The 26694-nt window shown below is 42.8% G+C and overlaps 1 protein-coding gene and 1 long non-coding RNA gene across 2 annotated transcripts in view; one reads left to right on the forward strand and one right to left on the reverse strand.

Annotated features, from left to right (window-relative positions):
* On the forward strand, positions 1–26244 carry ccdc71 (coiled-coil domain containing 71). Its single transcript, XM_084027942.1, has 2 exons — positions 1–148; positions 24911–26244. Exon 2 carries the CDS (start codon positions 24921–24923, stop codon positions 25989–25991), a length of 1071 nt encoding a protein of 356 aa, XP_083884068.1. The 5' UTR covers positions 1–148; positions 24911–24920; the 3' UTR covers positions 25992–26244.
* The window catches only part of LOC311025255, a 131786-nt gene that overhangs the window by 21640 nt on the left and 83452 nt on the right, over positions 1–26694 (reverse strand). The gene's annotated exons all lie outside the window — the stretch shown is intronic.

The raw sequence follows: 26694 nt of genomic DNA on the forward strand, positions 1-26694 counted from the left end.
AACAGAGCCCGCCCCCCTCTCCTCTCTCCCCGGCTGCCTCCGCCTCTCTTCTCTGGTCTGTCATCCACACCGCTGTTGTTGCAGCCATTTTACCGTGGAGCGTCGGCGCAGCGGTGACCGGAGGATGCCGAAACAGCGCCGTTAAAAGGTAATACCGCTTTTTCTGTTGTGCGCTTTGGTTTAAGTCGATAACCTTCACGGTTCCGACTCAGCGAACACGTCTGATAATGTCCGGCGAGCCGAGGGCCAGGCCGGCCGGAAGGGCTGAGGGGAGCCTTCACAACTAGTAGCTCTGCCCAGACAGAGGAAAGATTGCAGGGAGAGTGTTTGGCGAGCGAGGCTTGTCGCCAATTCACAAGTCTGTGTGAAAAATGGCGACGTCTTTCATCAAACCGCTGAAAGTTGTAAATGAGCGTTTACGCGGCGGCTCCATGAACACATCCGGCTACAGCTGAAGTGTTTTGGAGAGCCAGTGTAACGTAAATTTAACTGAGCCTGATTGGCGCGTCCATAAGGGGGGCGCTCGAGGGCTATGTGCGACGCAGGTTTGCGCACGTAGGGTAGCTAAGTAGTTATTGGCTGTCTTTGAATTTTTTTGTTTAGCGATTTTGGTATATTTTTCTCAAAGAAATGTGTTAAAACCATTATTAGTTTCTTTGTTCTTATAAATCGAGTAAACACGTCGGCCTGTTTTTGTTCTGTTGAGCAATAACCTCAAAGATCTTTGACCTTTTGACGTAAAGAAGAGCCAGAGAATCCTAAAGGAAATAATTTATCGTTGTTAACTGTCATTTCGTAAGCCACCTAGCTAGCTAGCTATTAATGACATTAGTAGTTTCCTGATATTACAATGGTGGGTTAGTACAGAGAAAATTGAATGAAACTTTGAGAGCCATGTGACTATCGGTCTCAGAATCAACCGGACATCGGTCCGATGACGGATAAGCCTTTGGGGGCGAGGGGCTATATTTCTGGGGTTCTGGTCTTAACACCTGGACCAAAACTTTGAAGATTTCCTTCCGCTGCTCATAGTTAACTATTCGATTAGTAGGGGTGGGAATCTTGACTCTTGGCACCTCACGATTCGATAGGTCTACATTTGAGTTTGCTCAGAGTTTGCAAATCACTTCCTACTTTTGTGTTGATCATTAAAGAAAAACAGATGAATTTTCCTTCTCAAATTTATTAGAGAAAAAGCTTTTCCTTGTCACAATTGTGACTTTCTATGAACAGTGCAATAATCAATGTATTTCAACACATCACAGCGTAGCATTCTGTGGTCTCCCGGCACCGTGGGATAGTATCTTATGTTTCTTACAGACGACCAAACTAGGAGTAAAACCAGAGACTGTCCGTTGAACAAACAACAAGGTTGCTGCCGTATTTATGCCGAGACGATGTTTCGTTCAGTGTTTACGTAGCCACTAACGTGTTAGCTTTGCTTAGCTCTGAGCGAGCTAAACGCCAAAACAAGCTTTTTTAAAGTTATTTTCGTATCTTAACAGACAGACTTAACAAACCATGACTTAGGACTTTTTACTTATCGTCGTTACTTCGGCATCCTCTTTATCCGTAAATGTTATTAAATCAAAACGTGGCGTTGTGGAAAAATGAATCTGCCCAATAAAGATCAACAACCAGGATCAGCTTTTTCTCCGAGGTTTATTCCACTAAGTATTCTCATCTGCAGAAGAAAGTACTGTTCACCCCTGCCTTCTGATGCAAAGGTTCAGAATCAGCAGGAACGACCCTGAGTCCAACAACAATCTCCCTTTTAAGGAAGAGGAACCATGTACAAAGGACGGATCATGTCCTATCTTACAAAGACAAGATGTACAGGCAAGGTCAAGATTTACAGAACACAGGCGTCATAGTCCTGAACTTATCTTATGTCAATGTGGCACTCATGTTCATATAATCTACAAACAGGCATTCATTTTCGTCATAGCATAACAGTCAAAAGAGGAGATGCGGATCTACGTCTGGCCTGACAAATATTCTGATTATAAATTACAAACATCCAAAATTCCCATTACAGTGGTTTTTGATAGCGACCACTGCTGTGAATGCAGCTCTATGAGATTCACCGTAAAGCTATAAACTCGGACAGGACGCCGTTTAGTTCCCGGTTTGTCTGAGACTTCCACAACATGTACAAAGCAGTAATAGTGTTTATTTCAAACATTATCCGTGTAAATGCAGCGGGTTGGATTTCTCTCCCGGCCGTGTGTATGTTATGTGCCACGCAACAGACTGTCGGGGCGCTGCATTTCCGAGTTCCGATTTTTGCGTTCTGTAAACAATACGGAATAAAAATAATTTATTTTTGACATTTGTGAATCGTTTCAGAATCGTTCACGTCCGAATCGCGATTAATCGAAGAATCCATTTCCCCCCCCACCCCTATCAATTAGCAACGTCAAACTGGAGTTGAGAGATGAGGTGTATGACCTGATTGTTAACATAGCCAGTTTAGTTTCACAGCGGCATGCCCCGCATACACCCGACACAAGGACGCACTCTGGTTGTTAATATAACTAATAACTACAGTTAGGCGAACATTAGCATTTTAATTAACGATAATAATGCACAGACACCTGTATTAACACTACATGGTTGACAGGGAAATACAATAAACTCATAGGACTACGGACACTGTTGTTTTCTTCCCCTGGAGCCGACATGAAAATTAATTTGGTAATATTGATTCATGTCTGCTTTCAGTCAGCCAAAGTTTCAAGGATCAGTTGCTGGTCCTAATGGGCCTGTAGACGAGTTTCCTGTTGACCAAAAAAATCCAGGCTACATGCTCAGCAGGGGGATATAAAACACATAAAAATGTATGGGCTTGTGTCCACATAGCGCCGCCTTCTGGCAGAAAGGCATAGGGCGCTAGGGAGTGCCTCAACCCAGCTAAAAGTGCTCTGAGTACCTTTTTTATCTTGCATATTCACCACTCTAACCACCGTTTTTATGATAGACCAGCATTGTGCCATTACGTTTTATTATCTATTAAGGCTACTAAACACCAATCAGCCATAACATTGTGTAGGTCCCCCTTTTGCTACCAAAACAGCCCTGACCCTTCGAGGCATGGACTCCAATAGGCCTCTGAAGGATGAGCTGTGGTATCTGGCACCAAGACATTAGCAGCAAGTTCTTTAAGTCCTGTAAGTTGCGAGGTGGGGCCTCCATGGATCTGACTTGTTTGTCAACCACATCCCACAGCTTGATCGGATTGAGATCTAGGGAATCTGGAGTCCAAGTCAACACCTTGAACTTGTTATTGTGTTCCTCAAACCATTCCTGAAACATTTTTGTTTTGTGGAAGGGTGCACTATCCTGCTGAAAGAGGCCACTGCCATCAGGGAATACTGTTTCCATGAAAGGGTCTACATGTACACACTGCAACAATGCTTATGTAGATGGTAAATGTTAAAGTAACCTTCACATGAATGGCAGAACTCAAGGTTTCCAAGCAGAACATTGCCTTAAAGCATCACACTGCCTGTGCCGGCTCACCTTCTTCCCAAACTGCATCCTATCGCAGATTCACTGGTTTTACTTCCTTGGACCGCTTTTGATAGGTACTAACAACTGCAGACCGGGAACACACCACAAGAGATGCAGTTTTGGAGATGCTCTGACCCAGTCGTCTAGCCATCACAATTTGGCCCTTGTCAAAGTCTCAACTCCTTAGGCTTGCCCATTTTTCCTGTTTATAACACATCAACATTGAGGACAATATGTTAACCTGCTGCCTAATATATCCCACCCACTGACATGTGCCTTGGTAACAAGATAATCAGGGTTATTCCCTTCACCCATCTGTGGTCATAATGTTATGGCTGATCAGTGTATCTTTGTGTGGTATGATTTTTTTCACCATGAGCACCAGGATGATTGCTTCATACTTTGTATGAACGAGTCACCACTCAATCTGTAACCTCAGAGCAAGGAGGGCGATCTGTCAGAGATGACGTGTATAGTGATGAAAGCACAAAACTCGCAGGCAAAATTCAATGTTCACTTGGTCTATCTGCTCCACAAATGGGACTTTTGGTCTTTGTTGTGATTGTATCCACCTGACATACAAAGCCCAGGACAGACGGCCAGTGACGTCACCAACGCATTTAGTAAAGTTCTGAGATTGTTTACTTGAAGCACTGAGAGCGTCCGGACAAAAATGGTGGAGTGCTCAGAAAAAAAGATGCCAGTTGCAGCGCTTTTTTAAAATCTAGATGGCTGTATATGGAGCAATATTTATTAGAGTTGGCCCAGTGTAAAAAAAATTCAAACCGGTTTGATATTAAGCCACAAAACAGATTTTACTACTAGGTGTTGCCGTGACTCAGCAACTGCTCCACCAAAACTCAGAGGAGCAGCTTGTCACACAAATGAGAAAAGCTGGCCCACCTCAAATGTCAGCCCACCTTAAGGGAGCCTGGACCGAAGTAGTTGCTAACTTTGGGACTAACCATCTTTGCTCTAATCAGCAGGTGGCCACCAGGACACTGAAGTTTATTGCTTATTACTAAAGCCAAAGTTAAAGTTTGCACGTCCGCGAGTACGCTTAGGTCTGCACATATATCTTCATCAGTCGGGGGAACACAAGGGCTCTGTGGGACATCGTCGTAAATTCTCCCTTTAAGTTACTTACTAAATTTGTCAAATACTTTGGAGATACATTTGTTGCATCACTGTTGTTGCAACATGGCATGTATTCCAGTGAGAAACAACAACTTGTAGCAAAGATAGTGCTAACTGAGTCTTTATAGGCTTTAACACCCAGTAACAGGGGCAGCTATCTTATCTTAAAAACGAATGTTTCTTCCTCTGTGAAAAAACGATCCTCCACCATCCAGTATTTTTGCTCTGGTATAAATAAATAGTAAAAGCTTCTGAGCGCACCAAGGCTTGAGATACTGAACATTTCCACCCATTATTTTTATGTTGTACAGTTTAAGCCACAAAACAACTTTTTTTTTTATCACATGCCATATTTTGACCTTTTTTATGACGCACCAGGCTATGACTTTTTATGGCATTTTTATGACATACTATGCTATGCCTTTTTATGACATACTAGACTATGACTTTTTTATGACATACTATATTATGAATAATTTTGTTAGAGATCATATTACTAAATCATTGAAGTTAACTTTTCACTCTTTTAGCTGTCGGTATTTACATCCCATTTTCTATCCTGGAATTTTTGTCCTGAAATGGTTGAACCTGGTTAATTAGGGCCCGAGCACCTACAACGTCGGGCCAGCGAAGGCCCTATTGTAATTGTGTTGTTTATTATTATTTTTCAAGTTGGATTTCGAAGTTCTGCTTGATTGGTTGTTATTTGACGTGCAGTATAGAAAGGTGGATAAAAACGTGTAGTGTGAGTTTACACACATTTGGCCAATGAGTTGCAAACTGCAGTACAGAAATGACAATGACACGTTTGAAGATACTGCGAAAGTGTGTCTATTACATAGGTTGTCCACCAGGTGGCACCACCATGTGGACCATGTTTATTTGAACTGAGTAGCTAAACTGTGGTCACACCATTTTAGCCCTACAATCCAGCAAATATACATCAATCAGCCATAACATTATGACCACTGAAATGAAGTGAATAGCACTGGCTATCGCGTTATTATGGCATCTGTCAGTGGGTCGGATATATTAGGCAGCAAGTGAACATTTCGTCCTTGATGTGTTAGAAGCCAGAAAAAATGGGCAAGCGTAATGATTTGATTGACTTTGACAAGGGCCAAATTGTGATGGCTAAACGACTGGGTCAGAGCAACTCCAAAATTGCAGCTCTTGTGGGATATTTCCGGTCTGCAGTGGTCAGTACTTATCAAAAGTGGTCCAGGGAAGGAAAACCGGTGAACTGGTGACACGTCATTGGCGACCAAGTTTCATTGATGCACGTGGGAAGCGAAGGCCCATGTTGCCCAATCCAGTGGCTGTTTTGGTGGCAAACAGGGGACCTACACAGTATAAAGTGGTCATTATGTTTGGGCTGATCGGTATACATCTTGCAAACGTTTTAGAAATGTCTAGCTCCCTTAGGCTTGGGCGGTATTACGGTATACCAGGGTATTTTGAAATCCAGAGGGTATGATTGGGCGGTATTATGCTATACCAGGGTATTTTGAAAGAGGTTTACAATACCGTTATAAATACAGATGCTACACTTTCTATGATGCTCTTATTGATATGATGTATTGTAGTGCATAACAAGCACCACCAGGGGCCAGTCTCTACTGGTTGAAAAGTCAGCTGAAGCGAGAAAGATGGTGAAAACGGGTGCTGGGGATAAAGTTACAGAGTTACGTCGCTGTGTCCTATCTAGAGGTATCACGGGTTTATCCTTTACAACTACAAAAGCAGCTTATAGCCACATGATTTCATTCAACTGCCAATCTGCATCCTCTCCGTTCAGCCCACTGGTGCAAGTACCGCTTTATTCCATCCTAGTGCTGGAGAGAGAGAGGTCTCATTTACTAGTTTCCATCATTGACTGAATTTCTTAACAGTGACGGAATCATTTTTTGAGGACTTGGAGACCTTATGGTGTGTTCATACCAAACATGAAGCATGTGTGACTTGTGCGATTTGACTGCAGGGTTACTCACGCAAAGACTGTCTCTGGTTTCTCCACATAGTTTGGCTCGTTTTCTGTACTATGTGAGGTTCTATCGTAGAGCTGATGTGAACACACCTTTTAAGAAGGTGTCTCTGACCACGCTACAGCAGAATGCAGGTGCACCTCTATGTGGGTCCTTGTAGGATCGGTAAATCCCACATTCCAAGAGTCCGATAAATCCAGTCTAGTGTTGCAGCAGAGCGTGGGTTCAGCCTTTTAAGAACAACACACACAGCGTGTGCCGCTGACTCAGCCGGCTGTCCACAACTCAAAATGTATTGAAAAAAGATAGCTGTAATAATTTCACAAATTCACCAAAAAATGTTTTTGTATCACGAAATATTCTGCCTCGATCCATATTTGTCGGCCTTTAGCTTTAAAAAAACAACATTTTCCCTGCAGTCAGTACTGCTGCACTCTCATGAATGGAGGCTCATAGACATTTAAGACATTTAAAGCTTAATTTAAACCTGTAATATAATATGAGCTTTGAATGTAAAAATGTAAATCATTACAGCCCTAGTGGATCCAGGGTTCCCATTTACAGAGCCAAGCCTGGACAGTACACAGTACAGACAGCTAGTGGACTGTGAGGAAATATTGACAAATAAAGTCTCACAGTCTTAGACATTCTTATCTACTTATTGTTAAGCTATGCTATGATTGGCCAGTCTGCATTTGAGGGTGGGACTAAGCGAAGGGTCAATTAAGGATTTAAAATTCACTTGTCACTCAATGTTAAGCAGGCCAGAAACCTCTCTTAAGACACATGCGTCGTTCAGGAATTATGAAAGTTTCTAGAGTATAAAAAAGCTAAATGCAGGTGTCTTTCTTCTATGATGTCATTGCCAAAAACAATAATTCATGTGCCTTATTTGCTTCTGTTGACAGGCTGACAAACCCTCCTCTGTCTGTAGCCTCTGAGCTTCTATCCACTGAGTCATGCAATGAGTTTGCCTCCCTCTTTGCCGACAAAATTCAGAAAATCAGTCGAGCCGACTTATGCTTCCCATTATGTCTCAGTCTGTATTGTCTTTTGCATCCACTTAAAAGCAATTAAATAATTATGACACAATTGATGCTAGTTTATCCATGGGCTTTCTAAACATGTTTTAACTGCATAATGATAAAATTGAAGGCATCAGACGCGCCATCAATATCTCAAACAAAAAAGTTGGATCACCACCCTGTTTCGGCAAACGTAACACAGCACTGATGGCAAGTTGTAATCTCTAGTGGAAACGGTGATGAATCGAAAATCATCCACCTGCTGCCTTGATGCTTAGGTCTACCAACTTTTTTAAGAATGTTTTTGACTGCCTATCGATAGACGTATTGGGTCATTCCGTGCCAACTCAGCCAACCATGTACATGACCCCTCCCAGATTTTGCTGAAAAGTGGTGAAAATATGCCTTATGTTACCAAACAAAGGAATCTGAAGTTTCAGGTCAATATCTCCAACGGTTTGCCTGTGGCGTCCATTTGAATTTCAAGTGCCACACCCCTTTTTGACACATTGGAATTTCGCATTTCATTTGTTGGCATTTTTGGAGGCCCATAACTTCTGTTCTAATAGTGATAGAAGGCTGAAAATTGCTCTGTTAGTTCATTGTAATGTGTCCTTCACATTCTACAGGCAGAATCAACATTCGTTACTGTTTGGGTGAGAGGTGGGTCACCAAAGTCCAATTTTTCTTTGACGGCCAAAATTATTTTTCACTTTTTGGGTGCTCCTAGCACCACGATGAATGATCATGTTTATTCTAAACAGGATTATTTGTTATATATGGGACCTTTGCTCTTGCCAAAATGAATTTGAAGGGTATGGTACCACTGGTGGGGGTTTTATGGGGGTCCAAAAACCCTCCCGGGCAGAGGTGACTCTTTTGGAACCCCATATTTGGACCCCCAAATGACCACGTGGGCACTTGATGATCCTAATGGGATTTATACCAGATAAAGATACATATTTGTTCTTTCTTTAAATGAAATAAAACCTTTGACTATGAAGCTCCTTAATATGAATTTTATTCATCAAAATGCACCATTTTGGACTTTTTTTTCCAGAAGTCTGGAATGTCTGGAATTTCCTGAAAATCACAAATCATGCTGCAAGTCGCTTGTCACAGGTGGGTCGCTTTCATCGGGGATAAGGGGTTAATTTGTGATTTTCAGGAAATTAATGGCCAGCAGTCTAAATATTTAATTGTTTGCTATCACTGAGCATAATACTAATAAGTTATTTCCACTATTTTCATGCTTTATGCATCATGCATCACTAAATTCTCCCTGATCTACATTCCAGACTTCTGGGGAAAACAAGTCTAAAATGGTGCATTTTGACGAATAAAATTCATATCAAGGAGCTTCATAGTCAAAGGTTTTATTTCATTAAAAAGAACAAATATCTATCTTTATCTGGTATAAATCCCATTAGGATCATCAAGTGCCCACGTGGTCATTTGGGGGTCCAAATATGGGGTTCCAAAAGAGTCACCTCTGCCCGGGAGGGTTTTTGGACCCCCATAAAACCCCCACCAGTGATACCATACCCTTCAAATTCATTTTGGCAAGAGCAAAGGTCCCAAATATAACAAATAATGCTGTTGAGAATAAATGTGATCATTCATCGTGGTGCTAGGAGCACCCAAAAAGTGAAAAATAATTTTGGCCGGACTTTGGTAACCCACCTCTCACCCAAACAGTAACGAATGTTGATTCTGCCTGTAGAATGTGAAGGACACATTACAATGAACTAACAGAGCAATTTTCAGCCTTCTATCACTATTAGAACAGAAGTTATGGGCCTCCAAAAATGCCAACAAATGAAATGCGAAATTCCAATGTGTCAAAAAGGGGTGTGGCACTTGAAATTCAAATGGACGCCACGGGAAAACCGTTGGAGATATTGACCTGAAACTTCAGATTCCCTCGTTTGGTATAAGGCATATTTTCACCGCTTTTCAGCAAAATCTGAGAGGTGTCATGTACATGATACCCCGATTTCGGCTGTTTTCATATGGAATGACCCTATTGCAAATAGTAAATAACTCTATTCAATCAGGCAATTCCCAAAGGCCTTCAAAACTGCAGTCATTAAAACTTCTAAAAAGAGGAGCCTAGATGCCTCCTATTATCAACAACCACAGACCAATTTCAAATCTACCCTTTATAAGTAAAGTAATTGAGAAAGTTGTCCTCCAACAACTAAATCACTTCCTGGCTTCAACTGGCTGCCACAACAACTTCCAGTCAGGATTTCGACCTTTTTATAGCACAGAGACAGCCCTTATTAAAGTTGTAAATTACATCCGTCTTAACACAGAGTGGCAAAACTTCAATATTAATGCTATCAGACCTCAGTGCTGCATTTCACACTGTCGACCACTCAACACTTTTGGACAGGTTGGCAAACTGGGTGGGGCTCTTAAGCTGGTTCAAGTCTTATCTACAAGATAGGAACTATTTTGTTTCCATTGGCGACTTTGTATCAGAACCAACCAATGTAACGTGTGGAGTCCCCCAAGGTTCAATCTTGGGGCCAACTTGATTCAACATCTACATGCTCCCACTAGGACAAATCATGCAAAATAATAACATTGACCACCATTGCTATGCCGTTGACACCCAAATCTATGTAGCCCTATCGCCAAGCGACTATCGCCCCATAGATCTTCTGGGCCAGTGCATTGAGCAAGTCAAAGATGTGCCAACATTTCCTACAACTAAATGAGGACAAAACTGAGAATTGTTTTTGGTGCTAAAAAAGAAAGGTTTAAAGTAATTCAACACCTTCACTCTGTCCCTCAAATAAAGCCACAAACCTTGGGGTTATTATGGATTCTGATTTACATTTTGACAGTCACATCAAATCAGTAGGGAAATCGGCCAGACTACTGTAATGGTCTCCTTGCAGGTCTTCTGAAAAAACTGTCGGGCAGCTACAGCTTGTTCAGAACTCTGCTGCTAGAGTTCTAACAAAGACCAAAAAATGTGAGCACATTACACCAATTCTTAAATCCTTACATTGGCTCCCTGTATGTCAGATAATTGATTTCAAAATCCTCCTGCTAACATATAAATCACTACATGGTCTAGGGCTGAAGTATATCACTGATATGTTCCCACTTCATAAGCCTTCTAGACCAAGATCTTCTGAGGCCAATCTGTTAATGATTCCCAGAGTAAACTCAAATCATGGGAAAGCATCATTTAGTCACTATGCAACAAATAGCTGGAATAAACTTTCTAAAGATGTAAGACTTGCCCCAACTCCAACCACTTTTAAAACTAGACTGAAAACTGTTATGTTCACCTTTTTTTATTGTCCATTGTATTGCAATGGACAATATTCTTTGTCTTTCTGTAATGCATTTTAATTTTGCTTTTATTTTCCTTTAATTCTTCTATTTTTACATGTTATTATGTGAAGCACTTTGAGTATGAAAGGTGCTATACAAATAAAGTTGCCTTGCCTTGCATGATATTTGATTTTCCAAGTCGATACTTTTCTACTCCGACGAAAGTTCCCACAGGCCCTAAAACTGCAGTTATTAAGCCACCCAAAAGACAGAATAATCTAGATGCTGTACTAATGAACAATTACAGCCCATATCGTACCCCATACCTGCCTGTGTCTTGCACCCTGTTATGTGTTGGACTTTCTCATGGGCAATCTTTGCAAAGCCTGCACCTGGGGTCCTGTCTGATGCTGTAGACCCCAGCCTGCACCTGGGGTCCTGTCTGGTGGGGTAGGCCCCGGCCTCTATTGATCTCGTGCTCAGCACCTGTTCTAGTTCTGCCATGATTAGCGCCTCTGTGCAGTCCTTAAGGCCAGCTTTTTCTAGCCACTGGTATGATTTCTCCATATCAGCCACTTGCTGGCACAGGTAGATGCCGTGCAGGGGTTTGTCCTCCCATGATGATTCCTCCTCCTCATTAGAGATAGACCGATATGGTTTTTTCAGGGCCGATACCGATTATTAGTAGTCAAGGAGGCTGATAACCGATATTCGGAGCCGATATTCATTTGCAGTAAAAGTGAAAATACGGGTGTCAAAATTTTGAATAATACAAACACCAACACTTAACTTCTTTTAAATGCCTTTAAGCATATGTTTATTAAACAGATTTTCAGAATTGCAACATGTATAATATAATAATATTAATAATAATATAATAATAATAAGCTGCTTCTGTCTATGAAATATGGATATTCTTTTGAGTAGTGTCCATGGGCGTTTTGTTTTGCCAGCAATGGTCCTTTCCTCTCCCTGCCCTAAATATGTGTGTATATAGTGTACTTCTTCTGTGCCATTTATGTATTTAACTTTCTCTATCACTACAGTAACTTTTTGACCGTCATTTGCTCTGCTCTGAACTCCTCTGTGTCTCCCGTTTGGGCAAACACAACAACTCACAGCCAAGCGTAAATCAGGCTTTCCGATTGGCTGTAAAAGCCGCTACGGGAGCCAATAGGAGTGTCCGAGACATAAACGTAACTCTATACGTCACTAGCAAGATGGCGGATGAGAAGTGATCGACGATATACATAAACAAAATGGAGAAATGCGCCACGGAGACGAGGAGACATCTAGTCACATATTTTACAACTTTACGCATTCGTTTTGTTGTCAGAAATAAATCTCTCACATGGGCTCACATGGGCAAGCAGGGTACCGTTATTTAGCCCCGTTTCTCTAGTTTAAGAGGCATGTTTCTAGCGCAAACCATTACGGAGTTATAACGCTCTAAAGACAACATGATATTTTGTAGTGTATACGCTACAATGGGTCTCAGTTAACAGACACCTCTGTAGGGACTGCGAGCGAGCAGAGCTGCCGCTTATGTTTGTGTTTTGGGCTCATGGTAATGTTACTAGTAGTTATGAGTTGTAAAGGACTGGGATGTTTATTACAATTTCAGGAGAGTCTGCTGCGTTAACTTATCTTCGAAACGTATATCTGCCCTCTGCAGCTTCTCCACTCGGCAAAACTTTTTCTCCTCGCCGCCGTGTGTGTGAGCAGCACTGAGCATGCACAGCTTTCACTGCTGATTGGCTGTTGCCATGCCATGGCTCTGTGTGTAACCAATCAGATGGTGCTGTGGGTGGGACAATGCTGGAGACAGAGTAGTGGCTGCAGACAGAGAGGCGCGGCTCCATCAGAGCCAAAATAACCCAGTTTTAAATTGATCTCTTATCGGCCGTCAGATTAAAGAAAAAGGCAGATGCCGATTTGTGTCAAAATGCTGAATATCAGCGCCGATAATCGGCCCGGCCGATAATCGGTCTATCCCTACTCCTCATGCTTAGGTTTTTCTGCTGTCTGAGATGATGAGTTAGCAGGTCATCTTCCTGATGTACTCCTGGGTCTTTTCATTCTGGAAAGTGGCTCTGGTGCTCACTAGTCCTCCCTCTTTCCGCTTAGTGTCTAATCTCAGAGTGTTGGTCTTTGGGTGAAACCCTCCATTCAAGGGTGAGGACCTTTCTTGTCTTGATATCAGTGGCCTCTATCTCTTCCTTTGGCCAGGTGACTATACCAGCTGGGTATCTGATGACCGGCAGTGCCTAATGTGTTTATGGCTCTGATCTTGTTTTTTCCGTTCAGCTCTGTGAAGGTGTTAGTTGCTGACTGACTGGGAGACCCCATAGTCTGAACCAATACAGTAACCTTTATTACTCTTTTTTTTTAACCATTCTCACCTTCCGTTCTTAGCTTTCACAATAAAAGCCCTGGATGTATAACTGTGTGTAAAGGCCTTTTTAGACTAGGTCTGCCTCCCCCCATTCACCAGTTAACCGACCAATCACAGACGTTTGTCAGCTTGCCCTAATTAACTGCTCTGTAATCACGCAGCTGCAGGCAGCAGCTGCAGCAGTGAAGGCAACGTCACCATGGCGACGTCACCATGAAGGTGACGTGTAAGGGGGGAAAAACTACATTTGCTGTGGAGAGAGAACTGCTTTTGATTTGGTTTAATTCTGTGGTAAAATTATAACAATGTCAGTGTTTCCCACTAGAATCTTTTCCAGGCCCGGTGGTTCCCACTTAAGATGCACAGCAGGCAGTGGGGATGCAACAATACAGTTAGCCCACGATTAAATACGTACCTTGGTTTCGGTTCTGTTTCGGTACACATTTTGTGTGTAAGGAGAAAAAAAAATACTTTTTATATATTCCAAAATTATTTCTTGTTTTCCTTATGAGCTAAGACATGTTTTTACATTCAGACACATTCAAGTGTATTGTATAATAAAATAAATATAAGTATGTGGGAAAAGCATGTAACTCTATCACAGCAGCAGCAGCAGCAGCAGCAGAGAGCGCGCTGAGACAAAAACAAGGAGATATCGAGATAACTTAAAATAAAAGTGTGACAATGGCGCCGAAGAAAAACAGCGCTGAAACTGACTCTAAATTGGACTTATTGACCGAAAGCCTGGAGGCAATGAAGGGAAGCCTGGAGGCAATAAAGGAAGAGCTGATGGCGGAGCTGAAAGACATGAAGAAAAAGATGGAACCCCTCCAAAAGTTGATGGCTGAAGTCAAACAACTCCGGGAGGAGGCTGCGGAGAAAGACGAGTTGATAAAGGAGCTGGGGAACAGAGTGGAGGAGCTGGACCAACAGGGTAAACCAGGTGTCTCAAACTGATCCAGTAAAGGGCCGCTGTGGCTGCAGGTTTTCATTCCAACCAAGCAAGAACACACCTGATCCAACCAATCAAGGTGTGAAGGCAAATCAGGTAGGTGAATAAGTCGAGTCAGGTGTGTTCTTGCTTGGTTGGAATGAAAACCTGCAGCCACAGCGGCCCTTTACTGGATCAGTTTGAGACACCTGTAACTGAATGAGGTGATTGTGACTGGCCTCAAAATCAGGCCTCCAACCTACGCAAGGGCGGTTGCGGCTGCAGCCTCGGAGCCGGATGAATCTGAGATTAAATCTGTGGAGATGCAGGTGGCCGAGTTCCTGACTGGCAAAGACATCGAGGTGAATTTCAACAATGTCGAGGTATGTCACCTCTTACCCCGAAGGAGAGAGTCTGCAACTCGAGCTGTTGTGCTGAAATTCACCAACAGAAAATTCAAGACTGCACTGCTGAGGCAGGGCAGGAAGCTCAAAGGCTCGGACGTCTACATCAACGAGAACCTCACCAAAAAGAACGCAGACATCGCCAGAACAGCTCGTCAACTGAGGAAGGATGGCAAGATACAACACACCTGGACGGCAAACTGCAGAATCTACATCAAAACAAAGGGAGCATCAGCAGAAGAAGTCAAAGTAATCCAGATCAGGAGTAAGGATGAGCTGGAGAAATACGATAACTAAGGTATGGCTCACAAACACTCCATAACTACAGCACAGCAAAGTTCAACGGTTCTTACACGGACTGAAAGACTGATGGGAATATCTGAAAGGATTGCTGAGCAGGGAAGTGTGGAGCTCACTACAAATCGACATGTGGATTATACCTTATCTGATATTTACTCAGCAGAGAGGCATTTCCCCATCCGCAGCGCGTGAACACATGCTGCGCTCAAGTGCTCCTTCAGAGAGAAATACAAAGCATGGAAACATGACATTTTATTGCAAAACTGAAAATACCTCAATTCACAAGTGTGTATTGAACCGTGCATGGCGTACCGTATGGTTCAATATTATATTGAACACTGTGGCACCGCTAGAAGGCAGTTAATGTACTTGACCAAAAGGACCATGACAAAATGATGTCACTGGTTGTTGGTCAAGGTTGTATTGGCGAGCACTGCGTCCATAGATGTCTGGCACACTGACACACCCAATAATATGTTGGAATGGCACCCAACAGGGGATCTGTCTTTGGTCCGATGGCCTGTGAGGATGTAGTTGACACGCTTCATGAATTTCACAAAAACGTCACCATGTTCATCTGTACGTTCAACAATGTTTCCAATTAACCTGTTATCATCATAGATACAGTCAATGTATTTTCCCGGCTGGAATATTGAGTTTTGTGGCTAATCTGACTGCGAGTGTTCTGCCTCCGGGTGTTCTGTATCCAAGTGTTCTGAATCCAATTGTTGTCCTGCATTGACATCTGTGAATATTGTATCCTGTGATATTCTTTTAATGTCCAAAATGGTGCATTGTAAAGAATACAATTCATATTTATGGAGCTTCATAGTCGAAGGTTTTATTTCATTAAAAGTAAGAACAAATATCTATCTTTATCTGGTATAAATCCCATTAGGATCATCAAGTGCCCACATGGTCATTCGGGGGTCCAAATATGGGGTTCCAAAAGAGTCACCTCTGCTTGAAAGGGTTTTTGGACCCCCATAAAACCCCCACCAGTGGCACCATACCCTTCAAATTTATTTTGGCAAAAGCAAAGTTCCCAAATATAACAAATAATCCTGTTTAGAATAAATATGATCATTAGTCGTGGTGCTAGGGGCACCCAAACGTGAAAAATCACACGTCGTCAACATTTTTTTGGGGCTTTGCTGACCCACCTCTCATCCAAACAGTAAGGAATGTCTGAATTGTGTAGTACAAACTACAATGAACTAACAGACCAATGTTCAGCCTTCTATAACTATCAGAATAGAGGTCCCATATATAACAAATAATCCTGTTTAGAATAAACATGATCATTCATCGTGGTGCTAGGAGCACCCAAAAAGTGAAAAATAATTTTGGCCGTCAAAGAAAAATTGGACTTTGGTGACCCACCTCTCACCCAAACAGTAACGAATGTTGATTCTGCCTGTAGAATGTGAAGGACACATTACAATGAACTAACAGAGCAATTTTCAGCCTTCTATCACTATTAGAACAGAAGTTATGGGCCTCCAAAAATGCCAAAAAATGAAATGCGAAATTCCAATGTGTCAAAAAGGGGTGTGGCACTTGAAATTCAAATGGACGCCACGGGCAAACCATTTGAGATATTGACCTGAAACTTCAGATTCCTTTGTTTGGTAACATAAGGCATATTTTTACCACTATTCAGCAAAATCTGAGAGGTGTCGGGTACATGGGTGGCTGAGTTGGCATGGAATGAATTGCAAATTGCGAATTTGGCAAATTCCATGATATGTGGTTCACAGTTCATTTTTATGATCTAATGCAGCGATTCTCTCCATGTATTCCATATCACTGAAATCATAGGGGTCCTACAAATGATACCATGTGCGGATGAAAGTGTGCTTGTGTGCAGTCCGTCCGTCTGTCTGTCTGCATGGCGGCAGTAGTGTGGATAATTGCCTCTGATTAATGAGCCTGATGAGGTGTGTGTTCGACTCCAGAAATCTCCTTGGCCTGCTCCACCTCTGCAGGCAAAGCTGTCTTCTGTGCCGATTAAACTGTAAAATGGATAAATTCATTATATTCATCTTTTTTTGGAGGTTGACCAAGCAGTTTGTTACCTGATGATGAGATACCATCTCATTGCTGATCTGCAGTTTTGATGAAAAATAAACAGAGGGTGGCTTGTAATATTAAATCATGTATGAGGTGGAACATTAGCAACAGCCAGCAGACTGATGCTGTGATCACATCGCTGCAGACGCCGTCCTGTCGACCAGAAAGATAATAAGCATCTCAAAGTTTACTGGTGTCGTTATTTGTTGTTTTCTCTGCTGTTTTACAACGCTGTTAATAACTCCCTGGTCTTAAACCACATGAGAAGCGTTTAGTTGCTTTGACCTCTTCCTACACCGTCCTCTACACCGTCTTAATATAACAACTTCTCCCAGCAAAAGAAAGATCCACGCTGGAGGGGATTTTTAAAAAAAAGTGACGTGAGTGGAAGGGCAGGGGCGGGGCAGTGTGTGTATCGATGTTGACGATAGCGTCTTGTTCCATATCTCGTTTAAAAAAATATCAATATATTTAAAACGTTTATATATCGCCCAGCCCTAATAGGTGGATGATTAACAATTAGTCGTTTGAAAGTTTAAACTGTATTTTATGTAGTGTATTTGTAATTTAATCCTGTATTTTGCTGCTTAGTGATATTTTTTTTCAGAACTATAATTGACGGTAAACCTCCAGAGTCGACTGACCAAACCAGAACCAACCCGAAAAATACTTTCAGCTGTCCCGAATAGGGATGTAGGTTTTTATCGGGATAAAAACACTTGCAATCAGTAGATCATGGTATTAGATTTATACTTTTTCACTGAACTCGTATATATCACTGGTGGTGCTCATTAAATCAGTGTGACAGTTAGCCTGATAAGCAGGAACCCTTAGAATCTTCAAGGCCCTCTTTGTTCTAACAGTTAGGTTTGCTAGAGTAGATACACGCCTGAAGGACAACACTCACACATGTTTCATATTACATCCTAGAAGTTCGCATAGGAGATAACTGACCAGTAAGACTTGGTTGCGTGCAAGTTTGACCTCTGTACAGGGCAGTCCCAGCCCAGGAAGATATATTGTGACGAGCACCCAGAAACGGGGCTCGCTCTGACTGAGGTCCTGCGGGAGCTCTGCCATTCCGAGCCTAGGCCTGCTATACTTTACCTGTGACCAGAATAAATAAAATATCTGTGAACTGAAGATTTCTCTGGTTTATCCTTGGGCTTCCAACAAAGGAACTTGGGGTAAATAATGGTGAATTTTCATTTTCAGGATAATCGTAAATATCATGGGTGACTGTCTTGCAGATCAGCCTGTTGTCATAGATCCCACTATTTGAATCAGTATCAGGCCGATATTTGCTATCAGCTTTGGTTCATTTCCAGCTGAAGTCTTGATCACACCTGCTTCACTGAAACAGGATCTGTCCCAGGTGCATTTAACTAGGAAATATCAAGCCGAGTTCCTGGATCAGATCTCAAGCAGTGGCCAGTGTCTGCTGTAGCACTGATGTCGTTGGGCCTGTGTTTGATTCGCCATACAGCCTAGCTGCCATTTTAAGTCTGCGATACTGGTAAAATGGTGCGCATTGGGCTCGTTGGTGGTGAGCAGCACCTCGCATGGAAAGTAGACGAGATCAGGCTGCAGGAGGTGGAGACGAAAGACTGCTGTCAGGTCTGTTTCAAGCAGCCTTCAAAGAATACAGGAAGTCAAAGAAACGGTTCAATCCTGTTAGATCTGCAAGCTATAGTTTTATAAACCACCTTTGGATAGTTTGTAATTCTTGTCTATGTGGAAATGTTTGTGTGCCATTGTATTCTTTCCTTTGTTTCTTCTTGTCTTATCATCATAGATATAAGACATACGATATCAACAGTAAACCTGTTTGAGCTAGTTCATCGAATTCTAGTAGATCTTCATGCGAGTGCTAAAATCAAAAGGTGTGCATCTTTGTCATGACAACAACGGTATTAAAAAATCCATGCCATGGCCTGTTTCCCCTCCCTGGAGACTCGTTGCAATGTTTCCTGTTGGAAGAGGATCCCAGGGCGATTGGTTTTCCTGTCTCAAAGGTCCTGGTTGGCATGTTGGCTAACTAACCTCATTTCTACAGAATAGAGGTGTTGAACTGGCCACGGTCTTAACGAGCCATCTGGGGTCGTTCTCTCAGCAGGTCGAGATGGTTTAGGCCCTGTCCACACGGAAACATTTTTTGTGTGTAAACGCAGAAGTCTTGTGCGTTTGGGCCAGCCGTCCACATGGATCTGGCGTTTTTGGTGCCTGAAAACACACTTTTTTTTAAACCAGGTCCCAGGGTGAAAAAGAAAAAACTGCTGCCCCTCTGTTTCTTGTTCATTTCGTGTAGATGGCAAAATGCATACGATGATGTCATCGCCCCGCCCCTCGACCCTCTAGCAACAACAACTGCGGCCTACATGCTCGTGAACATGCTGCAGCAGATATTCTGCTCCTCTGAACGATGGCGTATTAGGGCCACTGTATGGGGAAAAAAGTGGCAGGTGGCACCTTGCATGGCAGTCTATTCCATCAGTGTATGAATGTGTGTGAATGGGAGGATGTTTACATGAGTGGTCAGAAACACTAGAAAAGTGCTATATAAATGCAGGTCCATTTGCGGTTTTAAAATGTAAATTCAGGTGACTTGTATCAGTGACACCTTGCCATGAACTCAGCTGCACTTTCTGGGTTCAGAAGGTCACAGCACCCAGAACCAGCAGAAATGATGATGGTAGAGAAATGTAAAGGAAAGGGTTGAATCATGCATTGTTTGGACATGAACAGATAATGCACTCTGAACAGATACGAACATCATCTAGATGTAATGTCAACACATCAGCCCTTCAGACTCCTACTGCCAGGAATTTTATAATGCACATTATCCTAAATGTGTGGTCACACTAGGGCTGCAGCTATCAAATCTTTTTGTAATCGAGTAATCTACCGATTATTCCATCGATTTATCGAGTTATCAGATAAAAAATTAACATTGTATATAGTTCCCATATACACTGTTAATTTATTAATGCATTAGGTCAATGACTATAAACAACTATTTTTCTTTATTAAATCTCAACACAAGAAATGAAAATAACTGTTATAAATAAAAATAATTGTTTAAAAATAAACTTAAAATGCTCGTCTTTGGTGGTATTATAAACCGTGTTAAATGTTATTATCATGTTGGACTGCTCATCCGGTTTGTGGCTGTCTGACGCTAAGACGCTCACGTCCTCACAAACACTCAGTGAGGAGGAGACCGGGGTTAGAGCCATCACAGACCTAGGCCCGCCCAGGCCTCGGCCTCTGATTGGCTCAGACCATGGCGATTCATCTCTGTAGGTTGTGGGGAAAAAAACATTACGCTACACATAGGGGTGTAACAGTACACAAAAATCTCGGTTCGGTACGTACCTCGGTTTTGAGGTCACGGTTCGGTTCATTTTCGGTACAGTAAGAAAACAAAATGCAAAATATAAATGTGCTAGTTGTTTATTATTACTTTTGTGCTTTTAACAGTAGGAACATGCACTGGAGCTAGAATGCTGCTCAAAAATATAAATACAAGTATTTAAAATATTTATTTAAAAAATAAAAATAACAGACTGTTTCTTTAAAACAAATCTTTTCTCCATCTGATGTGCAAAATTGAACAGGGCAGGGAGAGGCTGTTTAAATGCGGTGGGGAGCTGTGTTTGCACTAACTTTATGCTCGTCTTTCTCCTCGTTGTAGCGATGTTCACGTGGGGGTGGTGCCGTTTCAAATGCGTCAACAGGTTTGACGTGTTGCCAGAAACATACCCGACCTCACATGAACAATGTCGGCAAACCGCTTTGCCGAAGTGTTCCCAAACGGGAGACCTTAATGTCGCGGGAGGGTCCTCCAACTCTGGCTTGTTGCCAACGCTAGCGGCATTAGCCATGACGTCCGCTACTACTGCTGTTTATTGTGTCGCGGTGTGCGTAACTGCGCATGTGCGGCTGTCCTCTACTTAATATGTCCGTATGAAAACTCGTTCGGTACGCCTCCGTTCCGAACCGAGCACCCCGTACCGAAACGGTTCAATACAAATACATGTACCGTTACACCCCTAGCTACACACATAAACAGACCTGCTGAATGGAGGACCGGTGCAACCAAGGAACATAATTTAGCTGCACTTCACTGATTTTTGGTCTCATGTGCGCCAAAAATGGTCGCACTCTGGAGCCCTGGCTTCCTCAAAAACAGTCCGTGTGGAACAATGATCCCTGCTGAGCAGCCACATAATGCGCGAGATAGGAATTTAACGAAGCTTCGAGGCAGAGTTTTTGCCTCAAGCATTTTTTGGAATCGAGTTACTCGGAAAACTTGAGTAATCGTTTCAGCCCTAGTTCACACCAAATGCAATTTAAAAAATATATATATATATATATATGCCGCATTCCAAACTCAAAATGCACTGTTCCAAATTATTATGCACAACAGAGATCAAAACATTTTAAAGGTTGTAATGAGAACTAAAATGTAATTTGTTGAATTTGCAACATCAGGAGATCGTATTTACAGAAATCAAAAGCTATTTTAATCAAAGAAATCTTAACAGGCCAAGTTACATGTTAACATAACCCCTTCTTTGATATCACCTTCACAATTCTTGCATCCATTGAACTTGTGAGTTGTTAGATAGATAGATGGATACTTTATTGATCCCGAAGGAAATTCAAGCATCCAGTAGCAATAACATACATAGAACATACATTAAACATACATTAGAATCTATACAAAAGCTATATAAAATAGAAAGTGACTAGAAATAAAATGTTTTTAACTATAAACTATATTACAACTATAAAGTGACCAAGTGTCCATTGTCTATTGTGCCTCCTCCTGCCATCACTGAGAGCTGTTGTATAGTCTGATGGCCAGGGAGAGTTACTGCTTGAATATCTTTGCAGGATGTCAGTACAGCCTCCCCAGAGCTGCTGTTTTGAACTGCCTCCCCCCTTCATAGATCTTTTGTTTGAGGAAGCTCCAAAGGTTCTGAACAGAGTTGAGGTCAGGGAAAGATGGGGGCCACACCATGAGTTTCTCTCCTTTTATGCCCATAGCAGCCAATGACACAGAGGTATTCTTTGCAGCATGAGATGGTGCATTGTCATGCATGAAGATAATTTTTCTACGGAAGGCACGGTTCTTCTTTTTGTGTCAAGGAAAGTGGTCAGTCAGAAACTCTACATACTTTGCAGAGGTAATTTTCACACGGTCAGGGACCCTAAAGGGGCCTACCAGCTGTCTCCCCATGACTCCAGCCCAAAACCTGATCCTGCCACCTACTTGCTAATGTTGCAGCCTTGTTGGGACATGGTGGCCATTCACCAACCATCCACTACTGCATCCATCTGGACCATCCAGGGTTGCACGGCACTCATCAGTAAAAAACACGGTTTGAAAATTAGTCTTCATGTATTTCTGAGCCCACTGCAACCGTTCCTGCTTGTGAGCATTGTTTAGGGGTGGTCGAATAATAGGTTTATGCACACTTGCAAACCTCTGGAGGATCCTACACCTTGAGGTTCGCAGGACTCCAGAGGCACCAGCAGCTCCAAATATCTGTTTGCGGCTTTTCAATGGCATTTTAGCAGCTGCTCTCCTAATCGTACGAATTTGTCTGGCAGAAACCTTCCTCATTATGCCTTTATCTGCACGAACCCATCTGTGCTCTGAATCAGCCACAAATCTCATTACAGGAGGATGAGCACGCTTAAGTTTTCTTGAAATATCCAATGTTTTCATACCTTGTCCAAGGTATTGCACTATTTCACGCTTTTTGGCAGCAGAGATCCTTTTTCTTTCCCATATTGCTTGAAACCTGTGGCCTGCTTAATAATGTGGAACATCCTTCTTAAGTAGTTTTCCTTTGATTGGGCTCACCTGGCAAACAAATTATCACAGGTGTCTGAGATTGATTTCAATGATCCAAAGAGCCCCGAGACACAATACCATCCATGAGTTTAATTAAAAAACTAAAAATTAAATGTTTATGACCTTTAAATCCAATGTGCATAATAATTTGGAATGCGGTGTATGTATGTATATTAGGGATGCAAATTATCGAGTAATTCATTAATCGATAGTTGTTTCATCTTATCGACCGATGATCGATTAATTGATAAGTGGCAATTCTTCTGAGAAGCTGAATTTCCCTCTGAATAGGTTCCATCTACTGTATACGTAACATCAAATGCTATCTTCCTTATGATATAAAGAAAAATGCAAATCAGATTTTGAATAATTTCATTTTAATGCATCAATTTGGGGAATTTCCATCCATCCATCCATTGTCTACCGCTTATAATTTGGGGAATTTTGAGAACCAAAATATGACATATCGTTTCCTGACCAATTTCTTACAAACTGCTGGTACTGATACAAATGTTGACATACTAAATGGGGTTGAGGAGTTTAAGCATTCAAGAAAAGATTTTTTAAAAATGACTTAAACACAGTGCTGAGCCTTTAAACTATTAGTTTATTATGACTATTATTATTAATAATAATAATATAAGTGGGTGACTATTCCTCAGCCTTCCTTGGTGTTTTGGTTTTGACTGAAGCCTCGTTCACATACGTCTCCACTCGCCCATCTCTGAGCGACAACTGTCAATGAATGTGAATGTGTTCTAGGAATGTGGCCAGGACAGGCGATGCGATGTGGGCGGGGACAGAGATAAAATAATGTAACTTTCTGCGATGCGAGTGAAGCGAGTACCAATCACAATGTAGAATAGAGATGATTGACAGTTGACGTCAACAGAGAGTTCCACAGAGATGTGCAGCTTGAACTAGCCATCGGCGGCATTTTTTTTTTTTTTTTGCCAGCGAGTAGAATTCAGCGAGAAAGCGAGTGACGGGCGAGTAGCGCCGTATGTGAACGGGGCTATACGCGCCGTCAAACTCGCCAGCTGAGGGGGGGTCGGCGCGGCCTCGCCATGGCAACGGGGGAAAACAGAACGTTGATGAGCCAAACCAGCCGCGAGGATTCCCCCTTATAACACGCGCTGCTGCCCTCCTGTTTAGACCTATCATTAGAGCCGCTAGTTAAGTCCATTTGCCTTGATGAAATAATTTTGGGCGAACATCGAGACTATGGCGGCCGAAATTAGACTATGGCGGTGCGCCATAATGTGTGGGAAACACCACTTCCCGTTTGTCTTGTTGCTGTCGTCAGAGCCCTGCTTCGCTTGTGTTCGCGCATGTGCGTCAAGTACGCCTGACGTCAAGAGCGCCCTCACGTGGACTAGCGGGGAATTACATTCAAAACGCAATTAATTGCAATTAATTTATTTTAATCGAGTAATTTCTTATCGACGATTAATCGATAATCGATTAATTGTTTGCATCCCTAATGTATATTGTATTTGTAGACATAACATGTTTTAAGTTTTGATGATGTAGAATGACGAGTTGGAACACGGCAACGCCATCTATGTTATTGCATCAACAAATATCGATATGTATCTTATATCGACATTTTGCTTGAAAATATCGAGATATGACTTTTGGTCCATATCGGCCAGCCCTAAATTAACCTTGTATGTGTCTACATAGAGGTAACATGGAGGTATTTACTGAATGCTCCTGCGGCCAATAAATTTGCTTTGCGTTTGGTGTGAACACACTTTTTATTGAAGAAATTCAACGGCAGCAATCAGGGAAGGGGCTGGAGACTCTCCCAGCTGACACTGGGCAAAGGCAGGGCACACCCTGGACTAGTTGCACAGGGCTGACTCATAGAGACACACAACAGCTCACATACAGATTCACACCTAACAAAATCGAAAAAAAAAAGGTTCTTGTGGTTCCTTTCTGTGATTCAGTTTAATCAAGTGCTTTTTTGTATTCTTGGCAGGACGAGAAGCATGGCTGGGGTGGCGCGAGGTCCAGTAGTTGGCCGGCCATTGGCATTTGCCAGTGAGGAGCGGGCAGTTCACTCCTGGTCCAGGATCTCCTCAGCAGGGCACCACGTTCTCCTGGATGCGCTTAAGATCCTCAGCCCAATGTCCCGCGACCTCTCCAGCAGTGAGGAGCTGGTCACCTTCCTGCAGGAGCTGGGAGAGGAGGGCCACAAGCCCACCGTTCTGCGTAGCAAGGATGTGTACGGCTACCGATCCAGCACAAATCAACCCCTGACAGAAGATATGCTGAAGCCACCAAACAGGAACGTCAGACCCACTGCCAAGAGAAGGGGAAGGAAGCCCCTGGTCAGGAAGAGGGAGGTGCATCCGTCCTGGAACACCTCTGAGAAGGGCAACCCCAAGATTCAAGGGGTCCGGCCCCCAGAACTGCTGGTGGACCATCATGCTGTTGTCTGCAGCAGGATGCCCAGCCGGACTGTAGAGATGTCGCAGGCACTGCAAGTACGACCGTGCCTCAGACTGACTAACATCGAGGGCCTGTCTGGCTTCCATACGGCCAGACTCCAGATCCACACTTCCTGGGACTCATCCTCTGAGGCACCCTCTGTTGCCTTTTCACAGCAACAGCACTCTCCAGCGCTTTCAGGAATACCTTTGCAGCCTTCTCAGAATGGTGGTGGGGCGCCCACCAAAGCTGTGGCCTTGTTCAGCCAGAAGAGCCTGTCCTGCCCAATCCGATTGGACGGTGCCCTCATTGGAGATTCTGCACCTGTCTTCGCAAATGGACGGGCGTTCCCAGAGACTCACACAGAGCTCACCAGCAATGGCTGGAGGAGCAACGGCCTCCATCGAGAGGTTCGGGTCCACAAGGAACTAAACATCCCCACCCGGCAAAGAAACGGCTGGAAGGACAAAAACAGTCTTAGGTGGAAAGTGATAAAGGTCGATGACTCTCGCTCTGTGGCAGAGGCCCGCAGAAAAGCGCAGAAGATCCTACAGGTCAACTTGGCTCCAGTGATTCAGATCCAACCTCTCAATCATGTGCTGAGAGACTTCCGATACCAGAATAAGTGACAATTCCCCCCCACAGCCCACAACTGTTGTTTCCTTTTAGCAGATGTTAGTGTTTTACATCCATTAACCTGTACCTGGCTGAGCCTTGGTTTTCATAGCAGATGTCTTACATGGGTTTTTGTGATCTCTGCCGATTGTTGGAGATAGAGAAGTCACAGGAAGTTCTGGTTCCTGACAGGGAGACTCGGGATTGAAAGGCATTTGAAGTAAGGTGATGCTTTTCTCAGCAGGCTGGGAAATGACTATCGGCCAAATGCTGGTACATTTTCACTATACTACACTTCAACCAACCATCATTCTGCTTTGAGTGACAGCCTGCTAGCCGATGTTGCTGATGTAGTTTAGGACACAGCATTCACTGTGACTGTTAGATTGAAGGTGAATTTTACTGCCCTTCAATATGACTGGGTGCTCACAGTTGTTTAAAGAGTATTTATAACTCATTTGAAGTAAAGTGCCGTTTTGTTAAAGTATTTTTTACTCATAGCGCTTACAAGCAGTGCTGTCACTCTGCAGCACCCCATTGTCCACTGGAAAGAAGGAGAAAATAAAGATTATGGTGGAACAAGATGATCTGGTGAAGGAGCAGGTCGCGTTTTCCAAAGCCTTCAGACACGCAGACGTGGTGGTTGGTTGGTCCCAGTAAAACAAAGGAACTAAACAAAGGGAGGGAAAAACAGAAAAGTGTTTAGTTTGTCTTCCT

Source organism: Eutrigla gurnardus (genome assembly GCF_963514095.1).
Source record: "Eutrigla gurnardus genome assembly, chromosome: 2".
Lineage (NCBI taxonomy): Eukaryota > Metazoa > Chordata > Actinopteri > Perciformes > Triglidae > Eutrigla > Eutrigla gurnardus.

Excerpts from the sequence above, each read along its gene's own strand:
- ccdc71 (XM_084027942.1), top strand. The coding sequence starts at position 24,921 with ATGGCTGGGGTGGCGCGAGGTCCAGTAGTTGGCCGGCCATTGGCATTT.